The sequence below is a fragment of the Hypomesus nipponensis genome, chromosome 19, assembly GCF_054491055.1.
Source record: "Hypomesus nipponensis isolate SF chromosome 19, ASM5449105v1, whole genome shotgun sequence".
Taxonomy (NCBI): domain Eukaryota; kingdom Metazoa; phylum Chordata; class Actinopteri; order Osmeriformes; family Osmeridae; genus Hypomesus; species Hypomesus nipponensis.
Genome location: NC_140379.1, coordinates 16,964,132 through 16,990,530, shown reverse-complemented (window position 1 = coordinate 16,990,530; position 26,399 = coordinate 16,964,132). Strand labels below are relative to the sequence as shown.

The window sequence follows — 26,399 nt, the reverse complement described above, 5'->3', positions numbered from 1 at the left end:
TGAGGTGAACGTGCCCCTGGTATGAGACGGCTTCAGAGGACCCCAGGCAGCCTGTCTCTCCCGGCTGGACCCCAGACAGACACAGCCAGACCCCAGCAAACAGCTGTGGCTTGGCAGCCTTCCTCCATGCCTTCACGCTCCACTGCACCACTCTCTGGATTGTCTGCCTGCAGTGTTTTCTTTAATTATATGGAGCGGGATTTTGTTCAATTTCACACTTGCACACACATGCAGCAATTATTCCTGATAAGTGATAACGTTTCACTGAACATTTAATGATATGTGTGTTTGTGTGCGAGCGTGCGTGTGAGTGTGCCTCTGTGCGCCTGACACCAGCCTTGTGTCGCAAACTGCTTATGGTTGAGGAATTCTAATTAGCCGCATATTCTCTGTTTGAATGTGGGTGACCCGGTGTTCTGTTTCTCTGTTTCTGCTGTATGCTCTTTTTGTTTTGTCTTGGCACGCGTGTGTGTGTGTGTGTGTGTAGTGTATGTTTGAGCCTGCGTGTGTTCATATGTCCATGTGTGTTCTGTACTTGACTACTTATGTGTGTGGGTGTATTGGTGTTCATACATGTATGTGTGTGTGTGTGTGTGTGTGTGTGTGCGTGTGTGTGTGGGTGTGTGTGGGTGTGTGTGTGTGTGTGTGTGTGTGTGCAGCAGGAGCGGGCCAGGCAGGAGGAGGTCCAGGCCCTAGAGGAGCAGGTGAGCAGTCTGCAGGCCAGCCTGAGCCACACAGAGGAGACCCTGGAAGCCCAGCGCCTCCGAAGCAGCCAGCTACAACAGGAGAAGGACATGCTGATCTCTGAGGTTTCACACACACACACACACACACACACCTACTTAACGTTTCTCATTGGTACAGGAAGAGAGAGATGAGGGGAGGTAGAGAAGCAGTAGAAGAGAGAGAAAAAAGAGAGAGGTACAGAATGGGGAAGGAGAAAAAGAGAAAAGAGAGATAGATAAGGGGTAGGAGAGAGAGAGGTAGAGAAGGGGTAAGAGAGAGAGAGAGGTAGAGAAGGGGTAGGAGAAAGAGAGGTAGAGAAGGGGTAAGAGAGAGAGAGGTAGAGAAGGGGTAAGAGAGAGAGAGGTCGAGAAGGGGTAAGAGAGAGAGAGGTAGAGAAGGGGTAAGAGAGAGAGAGGTAGAGAAGGGGTAAGAGAGAGAGAGGTAGAGAAGGGGTAAGAGAGAGAGAGGTAGTGAAGGGGTAAGAGAGAGAGAGAGGTAGAGAAGGGGTAGGAGAGAGAGAGGTAGAGAAGGGGTAAGAGAGAGAGAGGTAGAGAAGGGGTAAGAGAGAGAGAGGTAGAGAAGGGGTAGGAGAGAGATAGAGAGCGTCTGGTGGGTAACCAAGAATGTATTCTCTCCTTCTCCCCACGTTGACAAACAAACAGCACACGGCAACAGCCGCAGAATTACAATTAGCATCATTTAATTAGCGGCATGGCGCTCCTGGCACCGCTCCTTCATCTATTTTAATCTTGTTTATGCATTTTGATTGTTTCAGAATATAGCTTTTTTTAATTAGCCAAGATTGATTAGATTGTATTGATTCTGTATCCTTATTAAAATAAGCCTCGTGTTCCTCCCCCACAGCGTTATTTTTCAAAATGATGGGTACCCAGGCTGACACTTGTAGTGGGGGCTGTGCTAGTGAAAGCTTTGCACATTTTCTAATTGAGCCAGTGTTTATTGTTATTTACTAGGCAGGCTGTCTTGATATAGTATCAGGTGTTTTATGAGATGTGCTGTGGTAGATGCAGCTGGGAGAGAGTAAGAGACATTAGATGACAGCAGGTGACAGTAGGAGACATTAGATGACTGTATGAGACAGTATGAGACATTAAATGACAGCAGGTGACAGTAGATGACAGCAGGTGACATTAGATGACAGTAGGAGACATTAAATAAAAGTAGGACACAGTAGGATACATTAGATGACAGTAGGACACAGTAGCAGACATTAGATGACAGTAGGACACAGTAGCAGACATTAGATGACAGAAGGAGACAGTAGATGACAGTAGGACACAGTAGGAGTCATTAGATGACAGAAGGAGACAGTAGATGACAGTAGGACACGGTAGATGACAGTAGGAGACAGTAGATGACAGTAGGACACAGTAGTAGACAGCAGGACACAGTAGATGACAGTAGGACACAGCAGGACACAGTAGGAGTCATTCGATGACAGTTACGAGTCATTAGATGACAGCAGGAGACAGTAGGAGACATTAGATCTTACTCGGGTCAGGAGAGCTTTCTCACTCTCAGCCCATGTCCAATGGCTCTAACCACTCACCCTCTCAGAGCACTGACCTTGGCCAGTGGGTCTGTGTGTGTGTGTGTGTGTGTGCGTGTGTGTGTGTGTGCGTGTTTGTGTGTGTGTGTGTGTGCGTGTGTGTGCGTGTGTGTGTGTGCGTGTTTGTGTGTGTTTGTGTGTGTGTGTGTTTGTGTGTGTGTGTGTGTGGAAGCGCAACCACAGAAGCAGAACTGGATGTGCCGAGGCCTCATTCAGCTCTTTTAATTTTGATTGATGATGCCGTTTATCTTCTGCATAACAACCCCCCTCCTCCCCCTCCTAAACACACACACACACACACACACATCTATCTATTCTGCTCCCGCTACCCTCCCTGCCAACCCACACTTCCCCAGTATAAAAATGATATTAGAATCAAAATGAGATTTGAAATTTTATGTTTGACAAGCGACTTGATGAAAGGGTTTCATTGCGGGGCCTGATCCATGGAAATGTTATGCTGCTGGCCAAGCGATCTAGTTGGAAATTAATCAGAGTGCTAGAGCAGCAGAGAGAGAGAGATGAGAGGAGAGAAACAGAGAGAGAATGAGAGAGGTAGGCTGCTCTATAAACACCCATCGTCTCCCCCCTCCCTCCCCCTCCCCCTCTCCTCCCTCCCCCTCTCCCCCCTCCCTCTCTCCCACCCTCTCTCCAGCTCTGAATCTCATCAGAAATAGCCACGGGGTGTTGTCTGTGTGATGAGGTTGGGAGAGAAATAGGGAGTTAGAAAATTACACTGCAGCTTAGCACTGATTGATGCAGTAATGTATGCAGCCATGCAGCAGTCCTCAACACCATAATAGATTAGACTCTCTCTCTCTCTCTATCTCCCTCTCTATCTCCCTCTCTCTCTCCCTCTCTCTCTCTCTCTCTCTCTCTCTCTCTCTCTCTCTCTCTCTCTCTCTCTCTCTCTCTCTCTCTGTCTCTCTCTATCTCTCTCTCTATTGCCTTTCTCTCTCTCTCTCTCTCTCTCTCTCTCTCTCTCTCTCTCTCTCTCTCTATCTCTCTCTATCTCTCTCTCTGTCTCTCTATCTCTCTCTCTCTCTCTTGCCTTTCTCTCTCTCTCTCTATCTCTCTCTCTCTCTCCCTCTTTGTCTTCTGTCTGTCCATCCTCCTCGGGGCCCATCACTCTTTACCCATACATCCTTCATCAGAATTCTATTTGTTGTGTTTATCTGTCACTATTCCTTTCCACTGCATGCACTACTGTTCTATATGTACCTCTGTTCTGTATGTACCTCTGTTCTGTATGTACCTCTGTTCTATATGTATCTCTGTTCTGTATGTACCTCTGTTCTGTATGTACCTCTGTTCTGTATGTACCTCTGTTCTATATGTACCTCTGTTCTGTATGTACCTCTGTTCTATATCTTTCTTTGGTCTACTGCATGTGTCGCTGTTCTACTAAATATCTAGTTTTCTATGGGTGGTTGTGTTTCTACATGGTTTAAGTTTCTACAGATAGCCTCAGTATGTTTCTCTCTCTCTTTATCTCTCTCTTTCTCTTCCTGTGTCTCTCTCTCGACCTCCAAACACAAACATCAATGTACCGGAATCACCCGCTAATGGAGTCATTATCAGATTTCCCTTGTTTAAAACAAGACAATTATGTCTGTGGCCTTAATGATGTTTCCCATTTCAATGCAAACAAATCTCTTTTCTCTCACTCGCTCTCTTTCCTCCTCCGTCCTTCTCTCTGTCTCATTCTGGCGTGGTCGTCAATAGGGGTGGAAGCACTAGGAGGGCGGAGGTGTATTGGGTCTGTGGGCGGCTGTTTGGCGAGCACGCCTTTCCCAACCACGTTACCAGTCTGGCTGATTTATTATTCTCACCCCGAGAGACGTCTGTTACACAGCTCCTTGTTTTAGGAATGCATCATCAGCCAGGGGGAAAAAATAATATTATCCCATCTGCTATATTGTTCTCTGGAGTCTAATGATCGAATGTAGAGGTTGGTGTCATTAAAGTGTCGGTGGAGCTGTGTGGACAAGGCGCTTGTGCTGGGTGTCCATGTACTGGATCACATCTGTGTGTGTGTGTCCCCCGAACCACTCCACACACACACACACACACACTCTTGCACACACGCGCACACTTGTACGCACGCTCCCACTTACGACTCAGCGTGTGTTGCAGCGCGACAGCCAGCGGGGGGCGCTCGGTGAGCAGCAGGGGGAGGTGCGGCGCTGGCAGGCCGAGGCGCGGGCCCAGCAGGAGGGCCGCGAGGAGGAGGTGGGGGCGCTGAGGGCCCAGCTCCAGGAGGCCCAGGGCCGGCTGCAGCAGAGCAAGGCCTCCGCAAAGCACCTCCGCGCAGACCTGGAGCAGGCACGCACTCTCAGCCAGCAGGCCGAGGAGGAGGTGGGTGGAGGGGGGAGACAGCGCCAGGGGGGAGAGAGGTTCAGGGGGGAGGGGGGAGAGAGGGTCAGGGGTGGAGAGGGGAGAGAGGGTCAGGGGCGGAGAGGGGTGATGGCCTGGGGTGGAGGAGGGAGAGGGTGGGGGAGAGACGAGGGGAGCCGACCTTCGCTTTAAGCAGGGGTTTCTACAACAAGGCAGAACTTGTATCAATGCCATTTTTAACCGATAGGAAACATATTTGAGGTGCCATCTGTCATCATTGTAGAGTTTCTATTGTGTTTGAAATTGTTTTGGAATGACTTAGCTTACAGTCATGGAGACCCTGAGCATATGAGTGTGCCGGCGCGTGCGTGTGTGTGTGTGCGTTCCCAGGCCTCCGAGAGGGACCTGCGCTTGCGTTCCCAGGAGGCCGAGCTGCTCCGGTTGAAGGCCGCGCTCCAGGAGGCCGAGAGCGGGGCCTCGGACCTGGAGGCCAGGCTGCAGCCTCTGAGCCAGTCCCTGGAGCTGTACAGGACCAAGTACCAGGCCTGCCTGGGGAGACTGGCCCAGCAGGACAGCACTCTGCAGGCCCAGCGGGACGAGCTGAGGGAGGCCTGGGACCAGGTAGGGACCCCCCCAGACACACACGCACACACCTGCGGCACGACCTGAGAGCTGGCAGTGGGCGTCCGGCTGCAGCAGCAGTAAGGCTCCCCTTGAAAGTGTGTGTGTGCGCGTGTGCGTGGCCCCAGGTGGCGGAGCGCGACGAGGAGGTGCTGCATCTGCGGGCGCAGGCGGTGGCGCTGCAGGGCGTGCTGCGGGCCCACGAGGCCCAGCTGGAGAGCGGGGACGAGGCGCTGGGCGCCCTGGGCCAGCGCCTGAGGGAGGCCCAGGCCCAGCTGGAGGACGGCAGGAGACACGGCCAGGAGTGCGAGCTGGTCATCTGCACCCTGAGGGAGAACACGGCCCACCTCAGGACACAGGTCAGCCCCCCACCACACCCCACCCTGGAGCTCTCACTGGGACTGTCTGTCTCTCACTGGGTCTCTCTCTTTCTCTGTCTCTCTTTTTCTCTGTCTCTCTCTTTCTCTGTCTCTCTCTCTCTGTGTCAATCTGTCTCTCTCACTGTCACTGTGTCTCTTTAGGTCTCTTTTCTCTCTCTCTGTCTCTCTCTGTCTCTTTCTCTGTCTCTCTCTCTCTCTCTCTCTCTCTCTCTCTCTCTCTCTCTCTCTCTCTCTCTCTCTCTCTCTCTCTCTCTGTCTCTCTCTCTCTCTCTCTCTGTCTCTCTCTCTCTCTGTCTCTCTCTCTCTCTCTCTCTCTCTCTCTCTCTCTCTCTCTCTCTCTCTCTCTCTCTGTCTACCAGTCAGACTGCCTGTAACAGGATCAGTGCAGAAGCCCCACCATGAACTTGCACCCCCGTCCACCGTATCCAGTGCTCTCCTCAGCCCTGTGTTTCTCCCTGGGCCGGTCAGGGCAGGGTAGTGAGGGTGAGGGAGAGAAGGGCGAGGGAGGTCCTCAGGAAGTGTTTCCACTGATTCCTATTGATCGCAACCACAACTCCTGTACTGGAGAAAACACACCGAGAAGACAAAGAGAGTGTGAACACCCCGGACGGCGGACCTCAGTGCCTGGCAGGAAGGAGGGGTGTTGGGGTAAAGGTGGGGGGTGCTGGAGGGTCTGCATAGCATGGCTAGGCCAGTGAAGACAACAGATTCCTGTAAATCCGTGTGTTTGCGAATCAGTGTGTGTGTGTGTGTGTGTGTGTGTGATTCAGCGTGTGTGTGACAGCTCCACCAGGGAGAGTGACAGCTCAACGCACTGGAGGAGGAAAGTGGAAAGTCATGCTGGGGGAAGCGATATGGCTCTGAAATAATGGCTGTTCTGCTCCGTGGAGGTGCTGACCAGGGGGGGGGGGGGGGCGGGTGGTGGCGGGGGCCCTGCGTCCATCAGTGATCCCCAACATGGAGGTGTCTTCCCCCTCAACTCCATCCCCCCCATCCATCACCCCCAACTTCCTGCTCTTCCCCTCGCCCCCCCCCCCCCCCCCCCCCTATCCACCACCTGGGTCTGGTAACACCCCAGCCTTACTACAGAGTTCCATTAGGAACACATGGCCGCCCAATCACTCACATTCATACACACACACGTGTATGCCCAGTGTAACACACACACACACACACGTGTATGCCCGGTGTAACACACACACACGCAGTATCGATCTGTTCCATCCCCAGCTGGGTCCTTAGAGCACCCCACCAGCTCACTCACTCAGTCTGGAGCTCACCCGCATCCCTGCATGTTGTGCGCGTTGTCTGTGTGTCTGTGTGTGTGTGTGTGTGTGGTGACCTGAATACCTTGAAGTGATCACTGCCAAAGGTGTGCTGTCACACCAGTGTTTCTCTACCTCTCCCCCCACGTTTACACACGGCCGGTGGTGGGTGCGGGTGTGTGTGAGGTGAGAGAGAGACACCGAAAAGATCGTGTACGAGGGCCATCTCTCTCAGCCTGGTGTGACACATCAATATGAGCTGATGTTCATGGGCCGGCCTGCTTTATGAACACGCCACCAACACGCAGGAAACCCCATCCGGAACAGCAGCTCCACAAACAACAACAGATAGATATACGACACTCATAAACACCGTGCCCATTTGTGAGTGTTTTATATGTGCAGCGGCACAAATGCAAGCTCGAGAAAGCACCGATGGGACACCCTAACAATGCTTAAGAGTGTGTGTGTGTGTGTGTGTGTGTCTTAGGGACAAGGGTGTGTGTTAATGTGAAGCTGTTGTGCTGGGCTCCTCCAGACCCATCTAAGAGAAGCTGAATGGTCTCCAGTCACGAACCATCAGGCCCAGCTCAGTGTGTTGATGGACTGGGGGGTGAAGGAGGAGGAGGACATTAGGCGCGTGTGTGTGTGTGTGTGTGTGTGGGGGGGGGGTTGGGTCTGCTTTTGGTCTGCTCTTGCTGTGAACCACAGTAACTACAACCTCATTGGTTCCCTTGTCTCGTTCTGCCTGCCTGTCACTATGTATGCCTGCTCAATCGCTCATGTAAAGCCATACATACTTCTGTATTGACCTACCTGGATGTGTGTGTGTGTGTTCTGCTAGGTGGAGGAGCAGCAGGAGAGCGTGGTGAAGATCCAGGCCGACTTCTCTGTGTACCGAGCCAATCACGTCCACTCGGACTCGGACTACAACTCCCAGCTGTCCCACGTCCAGGAACTACAGCAGGTAGGCACAGCTGAGCTCCAATACCTCAGGTCACCCGCTACCCATCAGAAGTCACTGCAGCAAATCCCTCTCGTCGGCACGCGAACCGTCAGCTCGACCCGGCCTCCTACCCACGATGCAACAGGGGTGGTGCCATGCCCAGAAAGCCCAGGGTCCACCGACACACAACTGAGTCATTGTTTGTTATGTCAGTGTGTGCGTGCCCGCGTGCCTCTAATGGAGTGTTCCGTGGCGATCCATCAGGACCCCTGTCAACTGGAGGGGTGGCGTGACGGAGGAGCGCCAACGTGATTTACTGACCCCCTCACCACCCCCTCGCCACGCCTCCAGACAACCCCCCCCCCCCCCCCCCCCAGCTCCGCACCGCTCACCCCCAGATTGATTACCGCGGCCGGGCCAGCCCAGCCACATCCGCCATCTTCTGGCAACCTTTTAGTGGCGTTTTATAGACGGTTGGAGCCCCTCGTTTGACTATTTATACATCTGTAAGTGGCCATGAAATATAGATTTGTCTTGACGGGCGGCGGCGGCGGAGCGGCGAGGCCGGTTCCTTGTGACACCTCGTTATTTTAATGGTGTCAGACGACAGGGTAGTGTCGAACACACACACACACTCCCCCCAAGCACGGGACAATTATCCTTTTTTTTATGTTGCTTTTAATGTTTACACGCATATTTCACTCGGACCCGTCGCCCAGCATTTTTGACCTCCGCCCGCTGCTGTTTTGATTGGAGCAGAGGGCGAAGGCGCTGACACGGGGTTGGCAGAGAGGGTGGGGGGGTTGAGTTTGACATCACAAGCCCCCCCTCGACAGTGACACGCTGCCTGACCTGCCAGCCTCTCTCCTCTAACTCACACACACACACCTCTACCTCACACACACACACCTTCACGGTCCTTCTCACGCATACACACCTTCACAGGCGAGGTCTCCTCTCTCATGGCGGAGTGGAGCCTACAGTGCAGCTGGCTGCCCGATTGAACAGTTAACACCACGTGGGAGGCCGGGTCGGGGGGTGGGGGGGGCAGATTGGATGTGACATCTGTCAGGAAGAAGCTCCTCTGTCACGGGACGCTTCCTGTTCGGCCCGATGCAGATGCCATCTTTGTGGAAACGCCAAACGAGGGCCAGGCGCTTGAGTGGGCAGGGGGAGCGGGTGTGAACACAGCCCCGGGGTGAGGAGGTAGGGGAGAGGGGGGGGCTCCCTCAGGCAGGGGTCTGTATCGCCCGGGGCGCCCCGCACACCCCTCCCTCCCTCGAGGCAATGTGACAGTTTTGTGACAGCCGTGTGTGTGTGTGTGTGTGTGCGTGCAGGCCCTGTCCCAGGCCAGGGAGCAGGTCTCTCAGGGGGCTCGCCAGCTGAGTGTGTGCCAGGCGGAGGTTCGGCACCTCAGAGAGGAGGTGTCCAACATTACCCAGCTCAAGGACAGCAGTCTGGCAGGTGGGACACACACACACACACACCGTACCCGCTATGAATGACCTCATTTGAATGACCGAAAAACCAAATCATCATCTCGTCAACGTTTCTATGTGTGGTGTGTGTTGGCTGATATGCAGATTTTCTGTGTACATGAAGCTTGGGTCTTCGTGAGGTCAAGAGGTCATACAGAGAGGCCCCTCACTAAGCGAATATAGACATGGAACGCACTCTGCCCAGACTCTTAGGAGACAGTAAGAAGTAAACATGCGCAAATAGGGCTTATATGAGTTACGACGTCTCCACGTGTTTAGCCTGTTGCATTGTATCAATGTACCGACCATCAAGACCCAGTAAGGGAGCGTGTCTGTGCATTCAATGTGTGAACATGTCCAGCTGAGGTATATTAAGTACGTCTTGGGAAACCAGTTGCTCGTTGAGTACACCCTTTTCAATGGTGGTGCATTCCTTGGTCGACCTCACCTAACATGGACTGTGTGGCTGGTGGTCCAGAGGTGCTGCGCGTGCAGGCCGAGGCGCGGCAGCAGGAGAGGGAGGCTGGCTGTGAGGCCCAGCGGAGGCTGCAGGAGGTGGAGCAGCTGGAGCAGAGGGCAGCCAGGCTGGAGCAGGACCTGCAGGCTGCCCACACCCTGGCCAGCCACAGGGGGAAGGTACAGGCCGGGACACCACGCCCTCGACCACACACGCACACACACACCGCACACACAGAGACACCACACACACACACACAAATAGAGAAAGCAGAGCCGACCCACACACACATCTGACGTTCGAGATCCCCGCCACACTTCTTGGCCCCACCCCCCTCTCTGACCCTGGCCTCTCCCGGCCCAGGAGGTCCAGAAGAGGGACGCCCTCCTGCGCAGGTCCCAGTCCGACCTGCTGGAGGCCCGGGAGGCGCTGCGGGGGCGGGCGGGCGAGCTGGAGCGCCAGGGGGCGGCGGCCCGCGGCCTGGAGGCGGAGCTGCTCCGCGTCCGGAGGGAGGGCCAGCAGAGAGAGGCGGAGGGGGCCGCCCTCCACGCCCAGCTGCTGCAGCTGGGAGAGGAGCTGAGGGAGGCCCAGGGGCGCTGCAGGGACACGGGTAGGAGATGCCGGATGTCTGACCGGTCTGTGTGTGTGTGTCTCTGTGTCTCTCTCTGTCTCTCTCTCTCTCTATCTGTCTCTCTCTAGCTCTCTCTCTCACTGCCTTCCTCTGTTTCTGTTTCTCTCTCTGTCCCTATCTCTCCATGTCTCTCTCTCTCTCACTGACTTCCTCTGTCTCTCTCTCTGTCACTGACTTCCTCTGTCTCTCCCTCTCTCACCATCTCTCTCACTGTTCGACTGTCTCTCCGCATTTTGCATTCCGTCCTACTCGCTCTCAGTTGAGGGGTTGAAAGAACAATCAAAAACGGGGGAGGGAGGGAGGGAGGGAGGGAGGGGGGAGGGGGGGAGGGAGGGAGGGAGGGAGGGAGGGAGGGAGGGAGGGAGGGAGGGAGGGAGGGAGGGAGGGAGGGAGGGAGGGAGGGAGGGAGGGAGGGAGGGAGGGAGGGAGGGAGGGAGGGAGGGAGGGAGGGAGGGAGGGAGGGTTTTAGTGGCGTCACAGAGAGCCTCCAGGGCTGTCTTTAATAAGCTGCATGAGACGGTCACCTGTTAGCTGGCTAGCCCAGTATCCTCAGTCCCGCGCCTGCAATGAAGCAGCTCATCAATTCACAGCCCCGGGCCTTTTGGGTGACACACACACGCACACACACAAACTCATCTACCGATCCGCACACATGCATATGCACACTGTGCACACCCACACGCGTACGCATACTAACAAGTTCATCACATATGCACACAGAAAGTGACACTCAAAGGATGAAACAAGTCAACAAAACAGGGTCGAATCCGTCGGAAAGGCAGCGCGCACAAACAGCTACGAAATGAGTCCCTTGCTTTCCACAGCGACACGGCGCCGATGAGCTCGTGCACTCGCGTTTACGTTTGAGATTTGGGCTCGACCGAAATGAATGAAATGTTCCATTTAATTGGAGCACAGTGAATAGCGCCCTGCTATTTTAGCTAAGCCTAGGATATCCCCTAGACAGTGATACTGGGAGTAATCAGCCGTGTGTGTGTGTGTGTGTGTGTGCCCCCCCAGCCCAGGAGTTGGCCCGGCAGGAGGAGAGGGTGCTGCTGGTGGAGGGGGGGCAGCGGCGGGCACAGGAGCAGCTGGCTGAGAGGGTGTCGGAGGTGGTGAGGGCGGAGCAGGCCCAGAGGAGGCTGGAGGCGGAGCTTCGCTCTCTGAGGGAAGCGCTGCCTAGCGCTCAGCAGGAGCTGCACCACGCCAGGTACCTTCACACACACTCACTCACACGTTCCCAAACACCGCTTCTCGGTCCGCTATCTCTCTCTCCCTCTCTCTCTCTCTCAGGTGTACTACCTCCACACACCTCACGACACACAACATTCCTAGCCTACGCGAGCCTAAACGAGGCGCCACAGCAACAAGCACGAGGGCATCCCTTGGACCTGTTGTTGAAGTGTTGTCGAAGCCCGCCCAGCCCCCAAGCCGCACGCACACAGAGGGTGTGGGGGATGGGTTTTAGATCTGTCACCCTTGTCACCGCACCCCTACCCGCCCCTAGATCGACGGATCATTCCGGGTCAAGGCCCCCCTTGTGAAATCAGATGTTTAAGTGGCCGGGAGCGGAGAGGGCATCTTCAACCCGCACCTCGTCAAAGGTCTGCTGCTCAACCAGCCGTCCGCCCGCACTGAGCACGCTCAGCCCTGGCCTGCCAATAGGCATTAGGGAGGATTTAGTCATTAAGTGATAGGCTGAGGACTAAATTGGGTGTTTGTGGGCTGGTGAGTCGGCCCGAGGTCCCCACAGCCATGCAGATAGGGGATTCTAATTGCCAGGAATATTGATCAGGCGAGCCACGGAGAGCGCAGGGATTTCACTGGCCATCGATTAGCTGTTACTGCGGCCAGGTTGTCAATGGGAGAGGGAGGTGAGCTCTTGGCTTTTCCCATAGTCCCCTCCCTGCCTCCCACCACACACACACACACCACGCCTGTCAGTGACACAGCACCTCCCGGAAAGAGCTTTACGTCGTATAACCCCCACCGCCCCTCCTCTCCAACACACACTCACTCTAACACTCCACTTGTCTGTTTCCCATCCCTCCACTCCCCGCGTCTCTCTCAGAGAGCTCTCTCGAGGTGGGGCCTCTCTCAGGTGGACGGCTCTGGGCTGAGAGGAGCGAGGGAGACACGCGGTAGAACAGGAGCTGAGGGAGCGTCGCCTTCACACCCTCCAGCTGGGCACTCTGTCTCTCTGGCTGGGGCTGGTGGCTGCTGGAGGGGGGGGGGGGGGTTGCGAGCGAGGTCCGCCATGTGGAGGTGGCTGTGGTCTGACTGGGTGTTCTAAGGACAGGACACAGAGCGTTGTGTGGCGCTCTCTGGGATTGGATTAGTTGCTTCACCTGGCGGCAAACAGGGCACGGCCCTCTCTCTCTCTCTGTGTCTGTCTCTGTCTCTCTCTCTCTGTCTCTCTCTGTCTCTCTCTCTGTCTCTCTCTCTCTCTGTCTCTCTCTCTCTCTCTCAGACACACACAAACACACCATCTCTCACACACGCCTCTGGTCCAATCCTTCATGGCCCAGCAGCTCCACACCAGACCCCTGCATGCACCACGCCACTGAGCACCATGCAGGACAGACAGAATTAGCACCTCGGCCCTCATGACATGCGGGCCAGCCTGGTCAGATGACAGCCTCCATCTCTGGCTGAGCTTCCCTCACAAAACCAAGTACATCACTTCCCCTCCTTCTGCTCTGAACAAGCAGAGAGTAAACGGGGCACAATTACATTCATGTTGTTGCGATTTCTGAAATACTCATTCTGTGTGTGTGTGTGTGTGTGTGTGTGTGTGTGCGCGTGTGTGTGTGTGCGCGTGTGTGCCAGAGCCCAGGTGGAAAGCTTGCAGAAGGAGGCGGTTGAGAGCAGGCAGGCCCAGCTGAGCGCCCAGCAGCAGACTCAACTCCACCAGCAGGGGGAGCTCCAGCTGGAGGCACAGCTGGCCCAGACCAGAGAGACCCTCACCTCTCTACAGCAGCAGGTGCGACCTAGAGGCATCTAGAACCCTCCGTTTCCAAAGCAACTGACACCAAAGTCTGTCGACCTTCAATGCGCTTGCTGTGTATGCCGGTTCTTGTCAGCAGAGACGACTAGCGTTTAGTGAACACATGTCGTGTGGAACCAAGCCATTGTGCCTCCAGTGAATCATGGTCATTTGACGAGCTGTTTCTCCCAGTGAGTGTGCCGACAATCCCGGCCAGGCCAGGCAGTGTCTCTGTGTCTGGCTGTGAAAGGGATACTCCCCAGCACCTCTGTGACCTTGGTCGTTTAGAGCCTATTACAGGAGATCGATATATGGATCGGGGTCTCTGGGTCTGAGTTTACTGCTCTGTAAACACAGGAGCAGGCGAGTCTGTGCATGTTTGAACCGTGTGAAGCTGAGCAGGGTTAGGGCCCAAGTCCATTTCATTTCTGTCAACCCGGAGTTGTTTTTGTTGTTGTTGTTTTTCAGTGAAGGTTCGTTTTTGTTTCATTCTGAAAAGCTATTTCTGTGCATTTTCTGTTATTATCAGTGGGCTGTGGGTGTGTGTCTGGATGTTTTTGAGTCTGTGTGTGTGTGTGTGTGTGTGTGACTGTGGTATTGTTAAACTACATTTGTGGGGTAGTTCTGGTGGTCCCCACAAGGAAATGACATATTCTTGAGCTTTTTCTGGGGGGTAAGGGTTCAAAGTAGTGTTAAGGTTAGATTCACAATAAGGGTTAGAGGTAAGGGGATAACATGATTTTGAATTGGGAAATGTCGGTCCTGGGATAGCAAAACTATTTTTTGTGTGGATATGTGTGTGTGTGTGTGGATATGTGTGTGTGTGCGTGTGTGTGTGTGCGTGTGTGTGCGTCGCAGCTGCAGGAGCAGGCTGGTGGCAGCCAGGCGCTGCGGGCAGAGCTGTCAGAGCAGCAGGCCAGGCAGGAGGAGCAGCAGAGCTGGCTGCACACATCCAAGGAGAGAGAGACCGCACTGGAGACAGAGAGAGACCAGCTCCACACCCGCCTGGACACGGCTAACAGCCAGGTGTTCTCTCACACAAGCTCATGAACCAGACACACACACACGTGCAGTAACAAGCACACACACACACCCTTCGAGTTACTCAGTCAATCACCGAGACACAGTAGGCTTTCAACAGCCTCGCACATATTTGATGATTATATCCCACACGAATGTGGCTAACACATTTGTGTTTATCTGTTGACAGTCGTAATAATTAGCCTATTCAGGTGTCAGCTACTCAGGCTGGTGACTGACGTGGTAAAACCTCAGTCTCGGCTCTCTACGCTAAAGTGTCCGGGTTTATTTCTGTCGTCTCCACAGGAAGTTGCTTTTCAATTCAGACGGAGAGAATGTGAGCGCCTCCTCTCATCAACTCTCCTCACCCAATCTCCCTCCAGCCACGCTCCCTCCAATTGAATTTGTTTCCGTCTGAATTTGTGTTTTAAAAATAGTAATTATTTTCTTGAACCCCAAAGGAGGCAAAGAGAAATGAGTCAAATCCAAGGCCTGAATTAGAAGAAATGTGGTATTTCACTAGCCAGAAGGGATATGATCTTCAAGCACAGCAATCTACCAACTGTTCATGTGTTCGCAAATTAAATCCAAGCGTATATTACATCTTTAAAAAGTTAAATAAATCTGATCAAAAAGTTTCCCTCTCAATTACAGTTTGAAATTAATCTCCTTAATCCCAATTTGATATCTTTCATGCATGTAGGAGGGAATCTTCCATCGAGCTAGGTTTTTAATCCTCTGACAGAAGCATAGTTAAGATGGTGCAGCGATTGTCAGATTTGGTCCTATCTCAGTCTGATGGACGCCCGATGTTCGCCCTGATAGTGGAGCTGGGGGGGGGGGGTTGAGGAAGGTGTCTGACACGCTTGTCTGTCTCTCCGTCTCTGTTTCCCTCCTTCTCCTCCTCTCCCTCTCTTCCTCTCTACCCCTCCCCCCCACCCACCGTGTGTTGCGTCTCCAGCTGAGGAAACAGGAGAGCGACATAGGCAGCCTGCAGGTGCGCGTGGCTGAGCAGCAGAGCGCCACCCAGAGGCTGCAGGAGGAGCATGCGGCGTGCCAGGCCCAGCTGCAGGAGTGCAGGGGGCAGCTGGCGAGCAGGGAGACCCAGGGCCAGACACACAAGAGGGAGGTCAGACAACAACAACCTTGCCTGCTCTGCTCCTGTCCTCTCATGTCTATCTGCACTTATATCTGTGTGTGTGTTTGTGGTCTCCAGCTGAGCCATCTGCAGAAAAGTGTGTCCAAACTGAAGCGGGCCCTGGATGAGGCCCAGGCTAGTGGCAGGCAGGGGGCGAGGGACACGGCTGCAGCAGAGCAGAGGGTGAAGGAGCTGAGGCTGGAGCTGGCCTCCACACAGGCCTCCCACAAAGAGAGCATGGAGCTGGTGGGTAGTCTTCTATTGCCCTACTGACCACCCTGCTAGCACTCCGTTAGCTAGCCCACTAACCACCCTGCTAGCACCCCAATAGCTTCCCGCTGACCACCCTGCTGGCCCCCTGTTAGCTACCCTGCTAACCACACTGATAGCATCCTGCTAACCACCCTCCAAGCATCCCGCTAAGCACCCTGCTAGCCACCCTGCTCACCACACTGCTAACTATCCTGCTAGCACCCTGTTAGCTATCCTGCTAAACACCCTGCTAGCCACCAGGGACTGGACTGGAGATGACTGGCACCCACTATTACAAGTTTGTGTGTCGACGCGTGTGTCACGGACGTGCCTTTTGCCCCCCGTGTGTGTCCTGGCGGCGTGCAGCTGGCTGAGAGGACCAGAGAGGCGGCGGGCCAGCGTAGCGAGCTGGGCCGGCTGCAGCAGAGGAGCGCTCAGCTGGTGGAGGAGCTGGCCGGGCAGGAGGACAGGAGCAGGGTGCTGGCCACAGAGCTCAGCAGGCTCCACAGCACCAGCTCACACTCACAGGATGAGGTGAAGACACAGCACACACACACAGCACACACACAGCACACACACAGCACACACACACACAGCACACACACACAGCACACACACACAGCACACACACACACAGCACACACACACAGCACACACACACACAGCACACACACACACAGCACACACACAGCACACACACACACACAGCACACACACACAGCACACACACACAGCACACACACAGCACACACACATCACACACATGTCACATGGAATATTCCCAAGCCTCAACTCAGCTTCACTGCAGCTCCAATATTAGCCAAAATCCAAGAATTCGAATCAAGGGACGGTTGTTCAGGTCACATTTAGCCTCCAACCATCCATGTTCCCATGTCCACTAATGGGGTATTCTGTTTAATGCTTGTGCAGCCAGAAGCTCCCTTTCTCCACAGTAAGTCCTTCAACAACCCCAAACCCAGCCTCAGCCTCAATCTACCAGCCTCAACAGTGACGCCTCAATGATTAGAACATTCTCCTGCTGTAGGATAGGCTTGGCAAAGATCTGCTCCCCATATGTATTAAGTGTGTGTGTGTGTGTGTGTGTAACACACCCGGGGCTGTAAACGAGCCGTGGCCCCTCAACTGAATGAGCAGTCATTAGAGTAAAGAACACAGGCCCTCTGTCGAGGAGACTTAACCTGTAGGGTCACACTGTTCACTAATTGTGCACTGCACCCAGGAGCAGGTGGTGTTGTCGAGTGGAGAGGTGAACCGTGTAGCCGTGCCCTCTCTCCATGTAATTCCAACAGAGGCTCTCCTTCACACACCCCAGCAGTGCCTGTGCAGGATACGCCGCAATACACTCACCCTCCCTGTACACTCACGTCGCAGAGAGGACATGCACGCGTTCAGTCCCTTGATAAGGCGTATAGGCCCGACGAGCTGTCACTTCAGCCGGGGTACTCGTCGACAGCATGCCGCGTGCGCTGGCTCCTGGAGTGGTCGTTGGGTATGCGGTTTGTTCCAATTGGCCTGTGCTTGTTTGTTTTGTTGTGGAACATATCTGAGCTCGGTCGCTCGCTTCATTTCAGTACACACACTTTAAACTGTTTGTGCGCTTCCTCCGTGAGCCTGTGCCCTTTTCTAATGTGTGTGTGTGTGTGTGTGTGTGTGTGTGTGTGTCAGGTCGAGCAGAGCCGGGGGCCATCTCCATGGCTCATCTGTGCTCTCGCTCCAGCCTCCTTAAGTGCTGTCAATGTTGCATGGTAACAGCAGCTCTGTCTCCCTTTAATTGGTTTAGGAAGAGCATCCCTGTCATTTTGCGGTCAGCAAACTCTGCCTGAGAAAATGAAGTGCAAGTTGCCTTCCCCTCCCTCCCCCCTCCCTCCCTCCTCCCTCCCTCCCCCCCCCCCCCTTCCTCCCCCGGCCCCCCGCACCACCCGTCCTACAGATAATGACTGTGCTCTTCGTGTTTGGCTGTATGTTTTCACGTTTTGCTTATGGAAATAATTGCTGTTGGTTTGTGGTGCCACATCACATGAAGGCCATTAGTGACTCTCACTGGCCATGCCTACGCGTGCGCGTGCGTGTGTGTGTGTGTGTGTGTGTGTTAAAGTTATGTGCAAATTGCCTACTTTAAACCTTTGCAGTTAGTGATTGTTTGTGTTTGTAGTCCTCAACTGTACATTGTATATGCATGTACATGTTTGCATGCATGTTAATGTGTCTTTCACACTGCATGTGTTTGAATGTGTGCGTGCGTGCGTGTGTGTGTGTGTGTGTGGTGTGTGTGCCCGGCTGTCCTTTGGTGTGGATTAGATGGTGAATGCTGCAGGATGGTGATCAGACTGTGAGCAGCCCAGGATTGCTGTGCAATCACACAGGGATTATGGGGGATATGGAGCTGGACTCATCTCCTCTACGCAGCCCGCACACACACCAACACACACACACACCAACACACACCAACACGCACACCAACACACACACACACACACCAGCACACACACACCAGCACGCACACCAACACACACACCCACACACACATACACCACTTTAATTGCCTTTGCTTCTTTCATTACATTTATTGCCTCTCCTCTGCATTGCCTGTTCCTTGGGCTGTGGAAAGGTCATTGTGGTACTGGTCTGTTTCTCCATCGAGGGGGCCGGGGGGGTTGGGGGGGGGGGGGGGATATAGAAAGACAAATGTAGGCCCAGGCAAGTCTGACGATTGGTCCTCGTTCCTTAGCTTGGTTCTATGAGGGCATTCCATGGCCCATCCTCAACAACCAGACCTTTTCCGACAGTCAGTCAGTTGCCCTGTTCCTCCAGGCGCGGGCGTGCCAGGCCAGGCTGGCGGAGCTGCGAGCCCAGCTGGGGAGGGCTGAGCGCTGGGGTCAGGAGCAGCGCTCCAGCCTGGAGGCCAGGGAGGAGGAGATGGTGCTGATCAAGGTGGAGATGACCTCTCTCAGGGAGAACTACCATGCCAAGGTGGCTCAGGTCAGACACACACACACACACACTCTTACAAACACACACACACACACTTACACACACCGTCACACCCACACACACACACACACACACTATAAGACATTCTCAGAGCACCAGGCAAGTTCATTGTGTTTATTTGTGCTTATATGTAGTTCAGGATGCATCTCCCAACCAGTGGGTCCATCATTGAGCATGATTTCACCATGATTTATGCAGTGCCACATGCAGTTTACAGGATTGTTTTTGACTTAACCACACTTTCAAACAACATGCCATACATCAGTCATCCATTCTGCTCCAAACTGGGTCTGGCTGTCTTGCACACACACTCAAAAGAGTTTGAGGATAGAACTCTAGAAATACTACTTCTGTATATACAGATGCCCCTGAAATACAGCGACATCCAAGACACTAGTCCCTACTCCAGAGGTGTGCAGTGTTGTGTGTGTCTGTGTGTTTGTGCGTTGTGTACAGGTGGAGGCCTTACAATCCCAGCTGGAGTCTCTGAAGCAGAAGTACAACACGGCCACTAAGGAGGTGCTGAACTCCCCCCACGCTCTGCATGACACATCCACACTGGGACGAGACGCTGAATACAGAAGGACTGACTCCTGCCACCTCTCTCTGTCTCTCTATCACTCTCTCTCTCTCTCTTGCTCTCTGTTCTCTCTCTGTTCTCTCTCTGTCCCCCCTCCCTCTCTGTCCACTCTCTCTCTCTCTCTCTCTCTCTCTCTCTCTGTCCCCCCTCCCTCTCTGTCCACTCTCTCTCTCTCTCTCTCTCTCTCTCTCTCTCTCTCTCTCTCTCTCTCTCTCTCTGTCTCTCTCTGTCTCTCTATCACTCTCTCTCTCTCTCTCTTGCTCTCTCTCTCTCTCTCTCTCTCTCTCTCTGTCTCTCTATCACTCTCTCTCTCTCTCTCTCTCTCTCTCTCTGTCCACTCTCTCTCTCTCTCTCTCTCTCTCTCTCTCTGTCTCTCTCTCTGTCTCTCTCCCCCCTGTCTCTGTCTCTCAGGTGGATGCGCTGCGTCGGTCCCTGGGAGAGGCTCGTTCCGACAGCAGTCGTCTCCACACAGAGAGTGAGCTGGTGGTCTCCAACGTCAACCAGTGGGTGAAGGAGCAGAAGTAAGGCCCCACAGTACTCTACTCTCACATCTACCCTATACACTACGTGTCACTACGTATATACACCCTGGACTCATGTTTATACTCTATACACTTATCTAGACTCCATACACCCTGGACTCGTGTTTATACTCTGCAGTGTGCACTCCGGCTCCCCGCCACAGCCTGGCCTCTCTGTCCAGGCTTGACTTGTTCTTGTCTTTGTGCTCCAGACAGGCCAGCGATGCTCTGGGCCAGAAGACCAAGGAGCAGAGCAAGAAGATCATCCACCTCACCGCTGAGAGGGAGTAAGACCGGCTCCTGAGGGCATCGCACTCTGCTGTGTGTACACGGTCCAATGTGGATCATGTGTGTGTGTGTGTGTGTGTGTGTGTGTGATTATCCAGTCACCTGCAGGAGAATGTGGACATCCTTCACAGGGAGTTGAGGAGGCTGAAGGCTGAGCTGGACGACAGGAGGATGGAAGTGGAGAGGTGCAGGGTAGGTCCCACTCCCCGGCCCTCCCTGGAGCTCCTTGATGCTCATCAACAGCTAACTGGATCTCCTGTCCCTTGTGTGTGTCTGTGTGTGTGTGTGTGTGTGTGTGTGTGTGTCCAGGCTTCTCAGGTCAGCAGGGGTGAGCTGCTCAGTGCCCGGGCCAGGCTCCCCGCCCCCCAGGCCCACACAGGGTGAGTGCCCCTCACACCCTCTCTGTCTCTCTCTGCTCTCACCCACAACAGGACTGGGAAACGAAAAAGTCATGCCAGCCCCCAGCCCCAGGCTCCAGCCCACAGCCCCAGGCTCCAGCCCACAGCCCCAGGCTCCAGCCCCAGCCCCAGCCCCCAGCCCCCAGCCCCCAGGCCCAGGCCCACATCTCCAGCCACCTCCAGCCTAGATGGACAGTAGCAGCTTGTTAACACCAAAGATGCATTTGTGCAGTCAGGCAGGAAATCTAGGAAGTGACCGAGGAAGGGGGTATGGCCCTGGTCCTCTGGTGGGTGGGGGTGGGGGAGGACAGACAAACCAGACACACAGACCAACACAGACAGGTGTCAATCTAACAAGGACACTTTACCCCAGCTCCGACAGACAGCCAGGGGAAAACCCAGCAGAAGACTCTGTAACCATGGACCAGATTGTCACGTCTCGGTCACGTCTGTTGACTGAGACAGACCAGGACACACACGTAGCCAAGTGTCAATTCCCCCCTCCCCTCCGCCGTTGCCATGGTAACGGTGACCTTTCTCAAATGGAATGTGCATTTTATATGTGCTGCTTGAGAAGGGGTTATTTATTGGTGAAATTGTGTTCCACCTCGTTGTTTGACAGTCGAAGCCGTTTCATTCCGGCCGGCCAATACCCCCGTGCTCAGACGAAAGCCAGATCTGTGCTCACTGGCATTTTCCCTGTAATTCGCCCCTCTGATCTCCTCTCCAATTGAAACGAGCGAAAGTTAGGGTTGATTGGAGGGATAACTTTGGGTGGTTTAAAGAAAGCTACGGAGGGATGGAGGCAGAGCAGGAGAGCAGTGAACCCAATCAGAGTCCTGTGTTGACAGGGCTGATTAGAGGCTTGTGCTGAGAGGATCCCTTCCAGCCCCTCATTCTGTCTGACACCACCCCCCCCCTCCCCTCACCCCAACACTCACCCCACCCTGTCTTCCCTCATCCCCGCCCTCAACACCACCAAACTCAGACCACTAACAAACGATCTTCCTAGAAGACATAACAAACCTGTTTACTCGGGTCGTTAAAGGTCAGTTTGAGACGTGGTCTGATCACAGTTGGTGTGTGTATCGGGTGTTTTTGCTCGCACGTCTGCATGTGTGTGTGTGACAGCATGTGTGTCTGCTAGCGTGTGTGTGTGCGTGTGTGTGTGCTAGCGTAGGCCACCCTGTGACCATGCAGACTCAGCCCATTAGAGTCCACTGGAGGAGTCAGGAGTGAGTGAACCACTGCTAATGTTCCAGGACATCCAGAAAGCCTGCGGGGAGCTGGGAGAACAGAGAGACAGGGCGAGAGCAGCCGGAGAGAGAGACACAGACAGAGAGAGAGAGAGAGAGAGAGAGAGAGGGATGAAACACAAATAAATAGATAAACAAGCAAAGGGCATGAGAGGAGCGGAGGGAACACAGGCCGTCCATTCTCACGCAGCGCGTTTGTTTATTTATGGCGTCTGAAGGTCCGGGCCGGGCCGAGGGGACTCTACAGACTGCACGCTCCCATCCCCAGCTTTCATTAAGTGTCATTAGCCGGGCTTTCAGAGCGCAGGCCGGCTAAGAGCTGACATCCACTCCATAGATATGTGAGCATGCATATGGATGGTCTCCTGATCCCCCCCTCATCCTCCACTAAGGACGGGGCCAGGGAGAGCAGGATGGAGGGGGTAGAGGGGGGGACACAGCCATATGCCACCCTAATGGCAAGGATAGGGCTATTACTTATCAAGGACAGTATTCTGGCGGCCGATTTGCCGTCGTGAATATGTCACGCGGGTTATTGACATCAAGAGCGCGTACACTCTGTCGACATGGGGCTTTATGATGACAGGAGCCCTGGCGCCTTGATCAGCGCTGCAGTCCTGTAAGGACGGCGGACGGCCACCACCGGCTCCATTCATTTTGGAGAGGGACGTGCCCCAGCCCTAAGGGGCGTGTGTTGCCCGCAGCGCGGCGCTCATTAGCGGTTTCCTCTTCCAGTTCACCTCCTGGAAGAAGGATCCCTGACGGATGGTGTGGGGTGGGTGGTGATTGGGGGGGGGGGGGCGGGGGGTTTGTTGTGTTTATTTGTATATCTGGGAATGAAATATTCATATTGTACGCTTTTCCAAGCAGAAGTTATCTAGATGCGGCGTAAATGGTACTTGGGATTAGATGTTCACAGCAGATTGCTGTTATTAAAGGAGGAGAAAGAGGGGAAGTAGGGCGCCCCTGAGCAGTCATCTTCCTGCGAGGCAATCTGTTTCTCCTCCTCGCGTTCAGAGCGCTGGCCCAGGCTCTTAATGCACTGGAGCAAAAGTGCTGTGGTCCACAACCTTTCACGCCTTGCGCTCTCCTTCATGTGATTGAATAGTTAATAACTTTGACTTGCCTTTGAGAGCCTGTGTCACACAACCCTGCTGCGGGCTCATCTGCCTGTCTGTTTGACGGCCGGTCTGGCTGAACGCCTGTCCTCTCAGGATTGGGTCTAATAGCAAGTGTAGTTGGTGCTGGTCCCTCCTCTTCCAGACCAGCTCTGCCTTCTCCTCCCTCTTCTAGCTGTCTGTCTGGTTACCTGTCTGTCTGTTTACCTGTCTGTTTACCTTTTCTGCTTGTTTACCTGTCTGTGTTTGTGTTTACCTGTCTGCCTGTTTATCTGTCTGTCTGTCTGTTTACCTTTTCTGCTTGTCTACCTATCTGTCAGTCTGTTTACCTGTCTGTCTACCTATCTATCTGTTTGTTTACCTGTCTGTCTGCCTATCTGTTTACTTATCTGTTTACCAAGCCCCTCGTCTGTCTGTCTCTCTGCCTTCATGTATCTAGATGTAAACACCAGAAGATGGCATCACTATCTCTTTAGATCTCTTACTCGCTCTTCTTTCCACTCTTTCTCTCTCACACACACACAGACACACACACGCACACCCTTCTCTCCCTCTCTCACACACCCGCCCACACAGCTCGTTAGCGCTCGCCGTGCTCTCTGCTCCAGCAGAATGGGACCCTGCCTAATTGTGCACCGTGCTCATTTGTTCTCCCTGCATGATGTGGCGATTGCTTGTTTATTCTCCTCGGGGCTCCTCTCTCACGTTAAAATGATTGACTCATTTCATTCACTGCACATTTGCCTAGCTTTATTTGATAAGCTCATCTCCCTCAATGCCCAAGTCCCTCCCATTCCCATGTTTAAAAGTTATAATGGAGCCTACGCAGATTATTATTCATTCTTTGTGATTGTTTCTTCAGCTAATTATCTGTGTTGGAATAATTTTGCTTTCGTGGGCCTGTTTATCCCAGCGGAATTAAACGGCACAAAAGGGCACACATTAGCGATGCGGCTGGAGCAGCTAGGGAGCCAATTGTGTACACAAAGCTGCCAGGCGCGGTCAACAAGAAGCTTAAGAGGGATCGTAGCAGTGCTGAAGCTTTGCCCCAATAAGCAGAGTACATTTGCATGCAGTTAGAGACCTGTTTACGAACAGGGGCCGTCAACATTTTGTCCAATCAGGTAATGAGACGGGCTGTGTTTGGACACGGCTGGAGAGCTTGTCGGAGCACAGCGCCGGCTGGCTGGGAGGCCTGGGTTCACGTGGAGGTCCAGGTGCAGTCTGACCCTAACCCCCTCCCTCACTCACTCCTTCCCAGTGCTGAGGTCTTCTCTGGGCCGGACCAGAGCCATAGAGTAGTGCCCCAGGTCAGACAGAGTCAGAGTCAGGACCAGAAGGATCAGGGCCAGACCCAGGATCAGACCCAGGATCAGGGCCAGACCCAGGATCAGGATCAGGGCCAGACCCAGGATCAGGATCAGGGCCAGACCCAGGATCAGGGCCAGACCCAGGATCAGACCCAGGATCAGACCCAGGATCAGACCCAGGATCAGACCCAGGATCAGACCCAGGATCAGACCCAGGATCAGAAGAGAGACAGTCTAGCAGCAGGAGACCTGTTCAGTAGTGTCCCGGTAGGTCCACCAGCCTGACACACAGTGGGAGAGGATCAACGTGTGGAGTGAATGAGATGGGGATGATTAGACATGTACCGTAATGGCAGAAATGATCTGAATCATGGGCATAGTAATGCCCTGGTCATGTTTGCTGGCCATGTTTGGTTCATTCACCAACAGTATGGACCTTATGGCCTGGATCTGGTTAAATGTTGCTGTAGACTGTAACCTGGGTCTGTGTTGTGGTCTCAGATCTGCTCTGGCTGTGAGAGGAGCCTCGACTGGTCCCGAGGAGAGCCTGCACAGGATGAAGGCTTCCCACCTCCATCAACGCTAGTCTGTGCCTGCCTGGCAGGGAGAGGGCCCACGTTTGCAGCTGAGGTGGCCAGGAGAGTGGCCCTGCGGGCCCTGGAGAGGAGGGCCCTGCCCGAGGCCCACCACCCAGCCTGGGGCCCGAGCCGGAACAGGCCACGCTCTCTCAGCTGGGGTGGACCAGCCTCACGGACCTCAGGAAAACAGCCTGCCAGTGACAGACCTGTTAGAGGGGGAACTGCTGTAGCTAGCTAGCTCTTACAGAGGATTATAAGAGGTGTTAATGCTGGGTTATAAGAGATTTTATGACACTTGAATCATTTTATCAGGCTTTGCTTTTCTACTTTTCACTATTGTTATTTTATTTTTTCTTCAATTTGGGGGGTTTATGTGTTACTATCAGGGTTAAATTATTTTTATTTTATTTTTATTAAATATTGATTTAGTAGTATTCACTATGTTGATAGAAATATTGATTCAAACTAATTCTTAATATTTCCTCAAATTCATCCACTCAGGGTTCATCTTAATTGCAGGTTCACAAACATTGTGGAGTATTGTTAGAGAAATAAAATGTGCCTTACTACCTTAAATGTCTCAAATGTGATAAATGCAGAGAAATGTTAAGAAATTGTACTTTTTCATTCTAATTCGGACATATTGCTACAGCATCTCATCCAGTCTCATGCAGTAAATGGAATCCCTGTTGTTTGTCCTCGGTATTTTGAGGAGAATATCTCAAGTTTTACTCAGAGCCATGTAGTCCTGGAGCAGTTGGACCGTGCGTGCCTGTGCATCTTAATGAATGTGCTGTACAGACAGACTGCGGACAAATAAAAAAGACGGTGAAGGCATCTAAGCCACTAACGAGTCGTTCTTTGTTCTAGCTTTCTTCCATTCATCAGGAGCTGGGGCAGGGTGAATCCAGGCGTTGTTGCAGCTTTGAGGCCAACTCTGAGAGTTCCATGGCCACCAGCTCTCCATCACAGGGGATGTCTGGGTTTGACAGTAGAAATACTTTTTTTTATAAAAGAAAAATTAAAGCCCTAAGCAATAGTGGATGAGCTGTTAGTGCGCACACAGTCCTTAGAGAGGGAGACCCATCACAGCAGCGTTCTGTACAAAGGAACATTGAATGGAATAATAAGAGACAGTGAAAACTGCTATAGAACTGTACAAACCACCATGTTGAAGTATGTCCTTTGATTTCCTATAAATACAATCATAAAGTAGTCTTCATGACATTCGATTTCGACAGACATTCGGTTTAAAACAACCTTGTATTGATCGATTTCTCCTAATGTTAGCAGCTGGCTTCTCCGTCATCAGTGGTCCTGTTCACAGCCTGTAGGGGGCGCTAGGGACGCAGGGTGACCTCTCAGAGAAGGTGTGTGTCGGAAGTGTCTCCAGTCGATGGCATCGAGCCGTAGCTGTTTGCTCACTGGCAGCCTGGGAGGATTAATCCTGCCCTTACAGGAAGGGGACACCATCTCTTTCTGCCTTGGCCAGATCAATAGGTAACGTTCTCCCCAGCACAGCAGTCAATAC

The 26,399-nt window shown here is 53.4% G+C and overlaps 1 protein-coding gene across 4 annotated transcripts in view; it reads left to right on the top strand.

Annotated features, from left to right (window-relative positions):
- The window catches only part of pmfbp1 (polyamine modulated factor 1 binding protein 1), a 30,813-nt gene extending 5,106 nt beyond the window's left edge, over window positions 1-25,707 (top strand). The window contains exons 7-28 of one of the 4 annotated variants that reach the window (XM_084683050.1): window positions 663-809; window positions 4,433-4,654; window positions 5,024-5,254; window positions 5,383-5,613; window positions 7,744-7,866; window positions 9,183-9,309; window positions 9,802-9,959; window positions 10,144-10,390; window positions 11,432-11,621; window positions 13,241-13,394; window positions 14,256-14,423; window positions 15,379-15,546; window positions 15,634-15,801; window positions 16,174-16,341; window positions 18,640-18,807; window positions 19,276-19,338; window positions 19,811-19,920; window positions 20,133-20,207; window positions 20,307-20,400; window positions 20,518-20,588; window positions 24,242-24,557; window positions 24,792-25,707. In XM_084683050.1, coding sequence (XP_084539176.1) covers window positions 663-809; window positions 4,433-4,654; window positions 5,024-5,254; window positions 5,383-5,613; window positions 7,744-7,866; window positions 9,183-9,309; window positions 9,802-9,959; window positions 10,144-10,390; window positions 11,432-11,621; window positions 13,241-13,394; window positions 14,256-14,423; window positions 15,379-15,546; window positions 15,634-15,801; window positions 16,174-16,341; window positions 18,640-18,807; window positions 19,276-19,338; window positions 19,811-19,920; window positions 20,133-20,207; window positions 20,307-20,400; window positions 20,518-20,588; window positions 24,242-24,557; window positions 24,792-25,106 — 3,714 coding nt within the window. In that variant the 3' untranslated portion in view covers window positions 25,107-25,707. Of the gene's footprint in view, window positions 1-659; window positions 810-4,432; window positions 4,655-5,023; window positions 5,255-5,382; window positions 5,614-7,743; window positions 7,867-9,182; window positions 9,310-9,801; window positions 9,960-10,143; window positions 10,391-11,431; window positions 11,622-13,240; window positions 13,395-14,255; window positions 14,424-15,378; window positions 15,547-15,633; window positions 15,802-16,173; window positions 16,342-18,639; window positions 18,808-19,275; window positions 19,339-19,810; window positions 19,921-20,132; window positions 20,208-20,306; window positions 20,401-20,517; window positions 20,589-24,241; window positions 24,558-24,791 lie in introns of all 4 variants that reach the window. The other 3 variants (XM_084683051.1, XM_084683049.1, XM_084683052.1) reach the window with 3 other exon arrangements.
- Window positions 25,708-26,399: the final 692 nt, after the last annotated feature.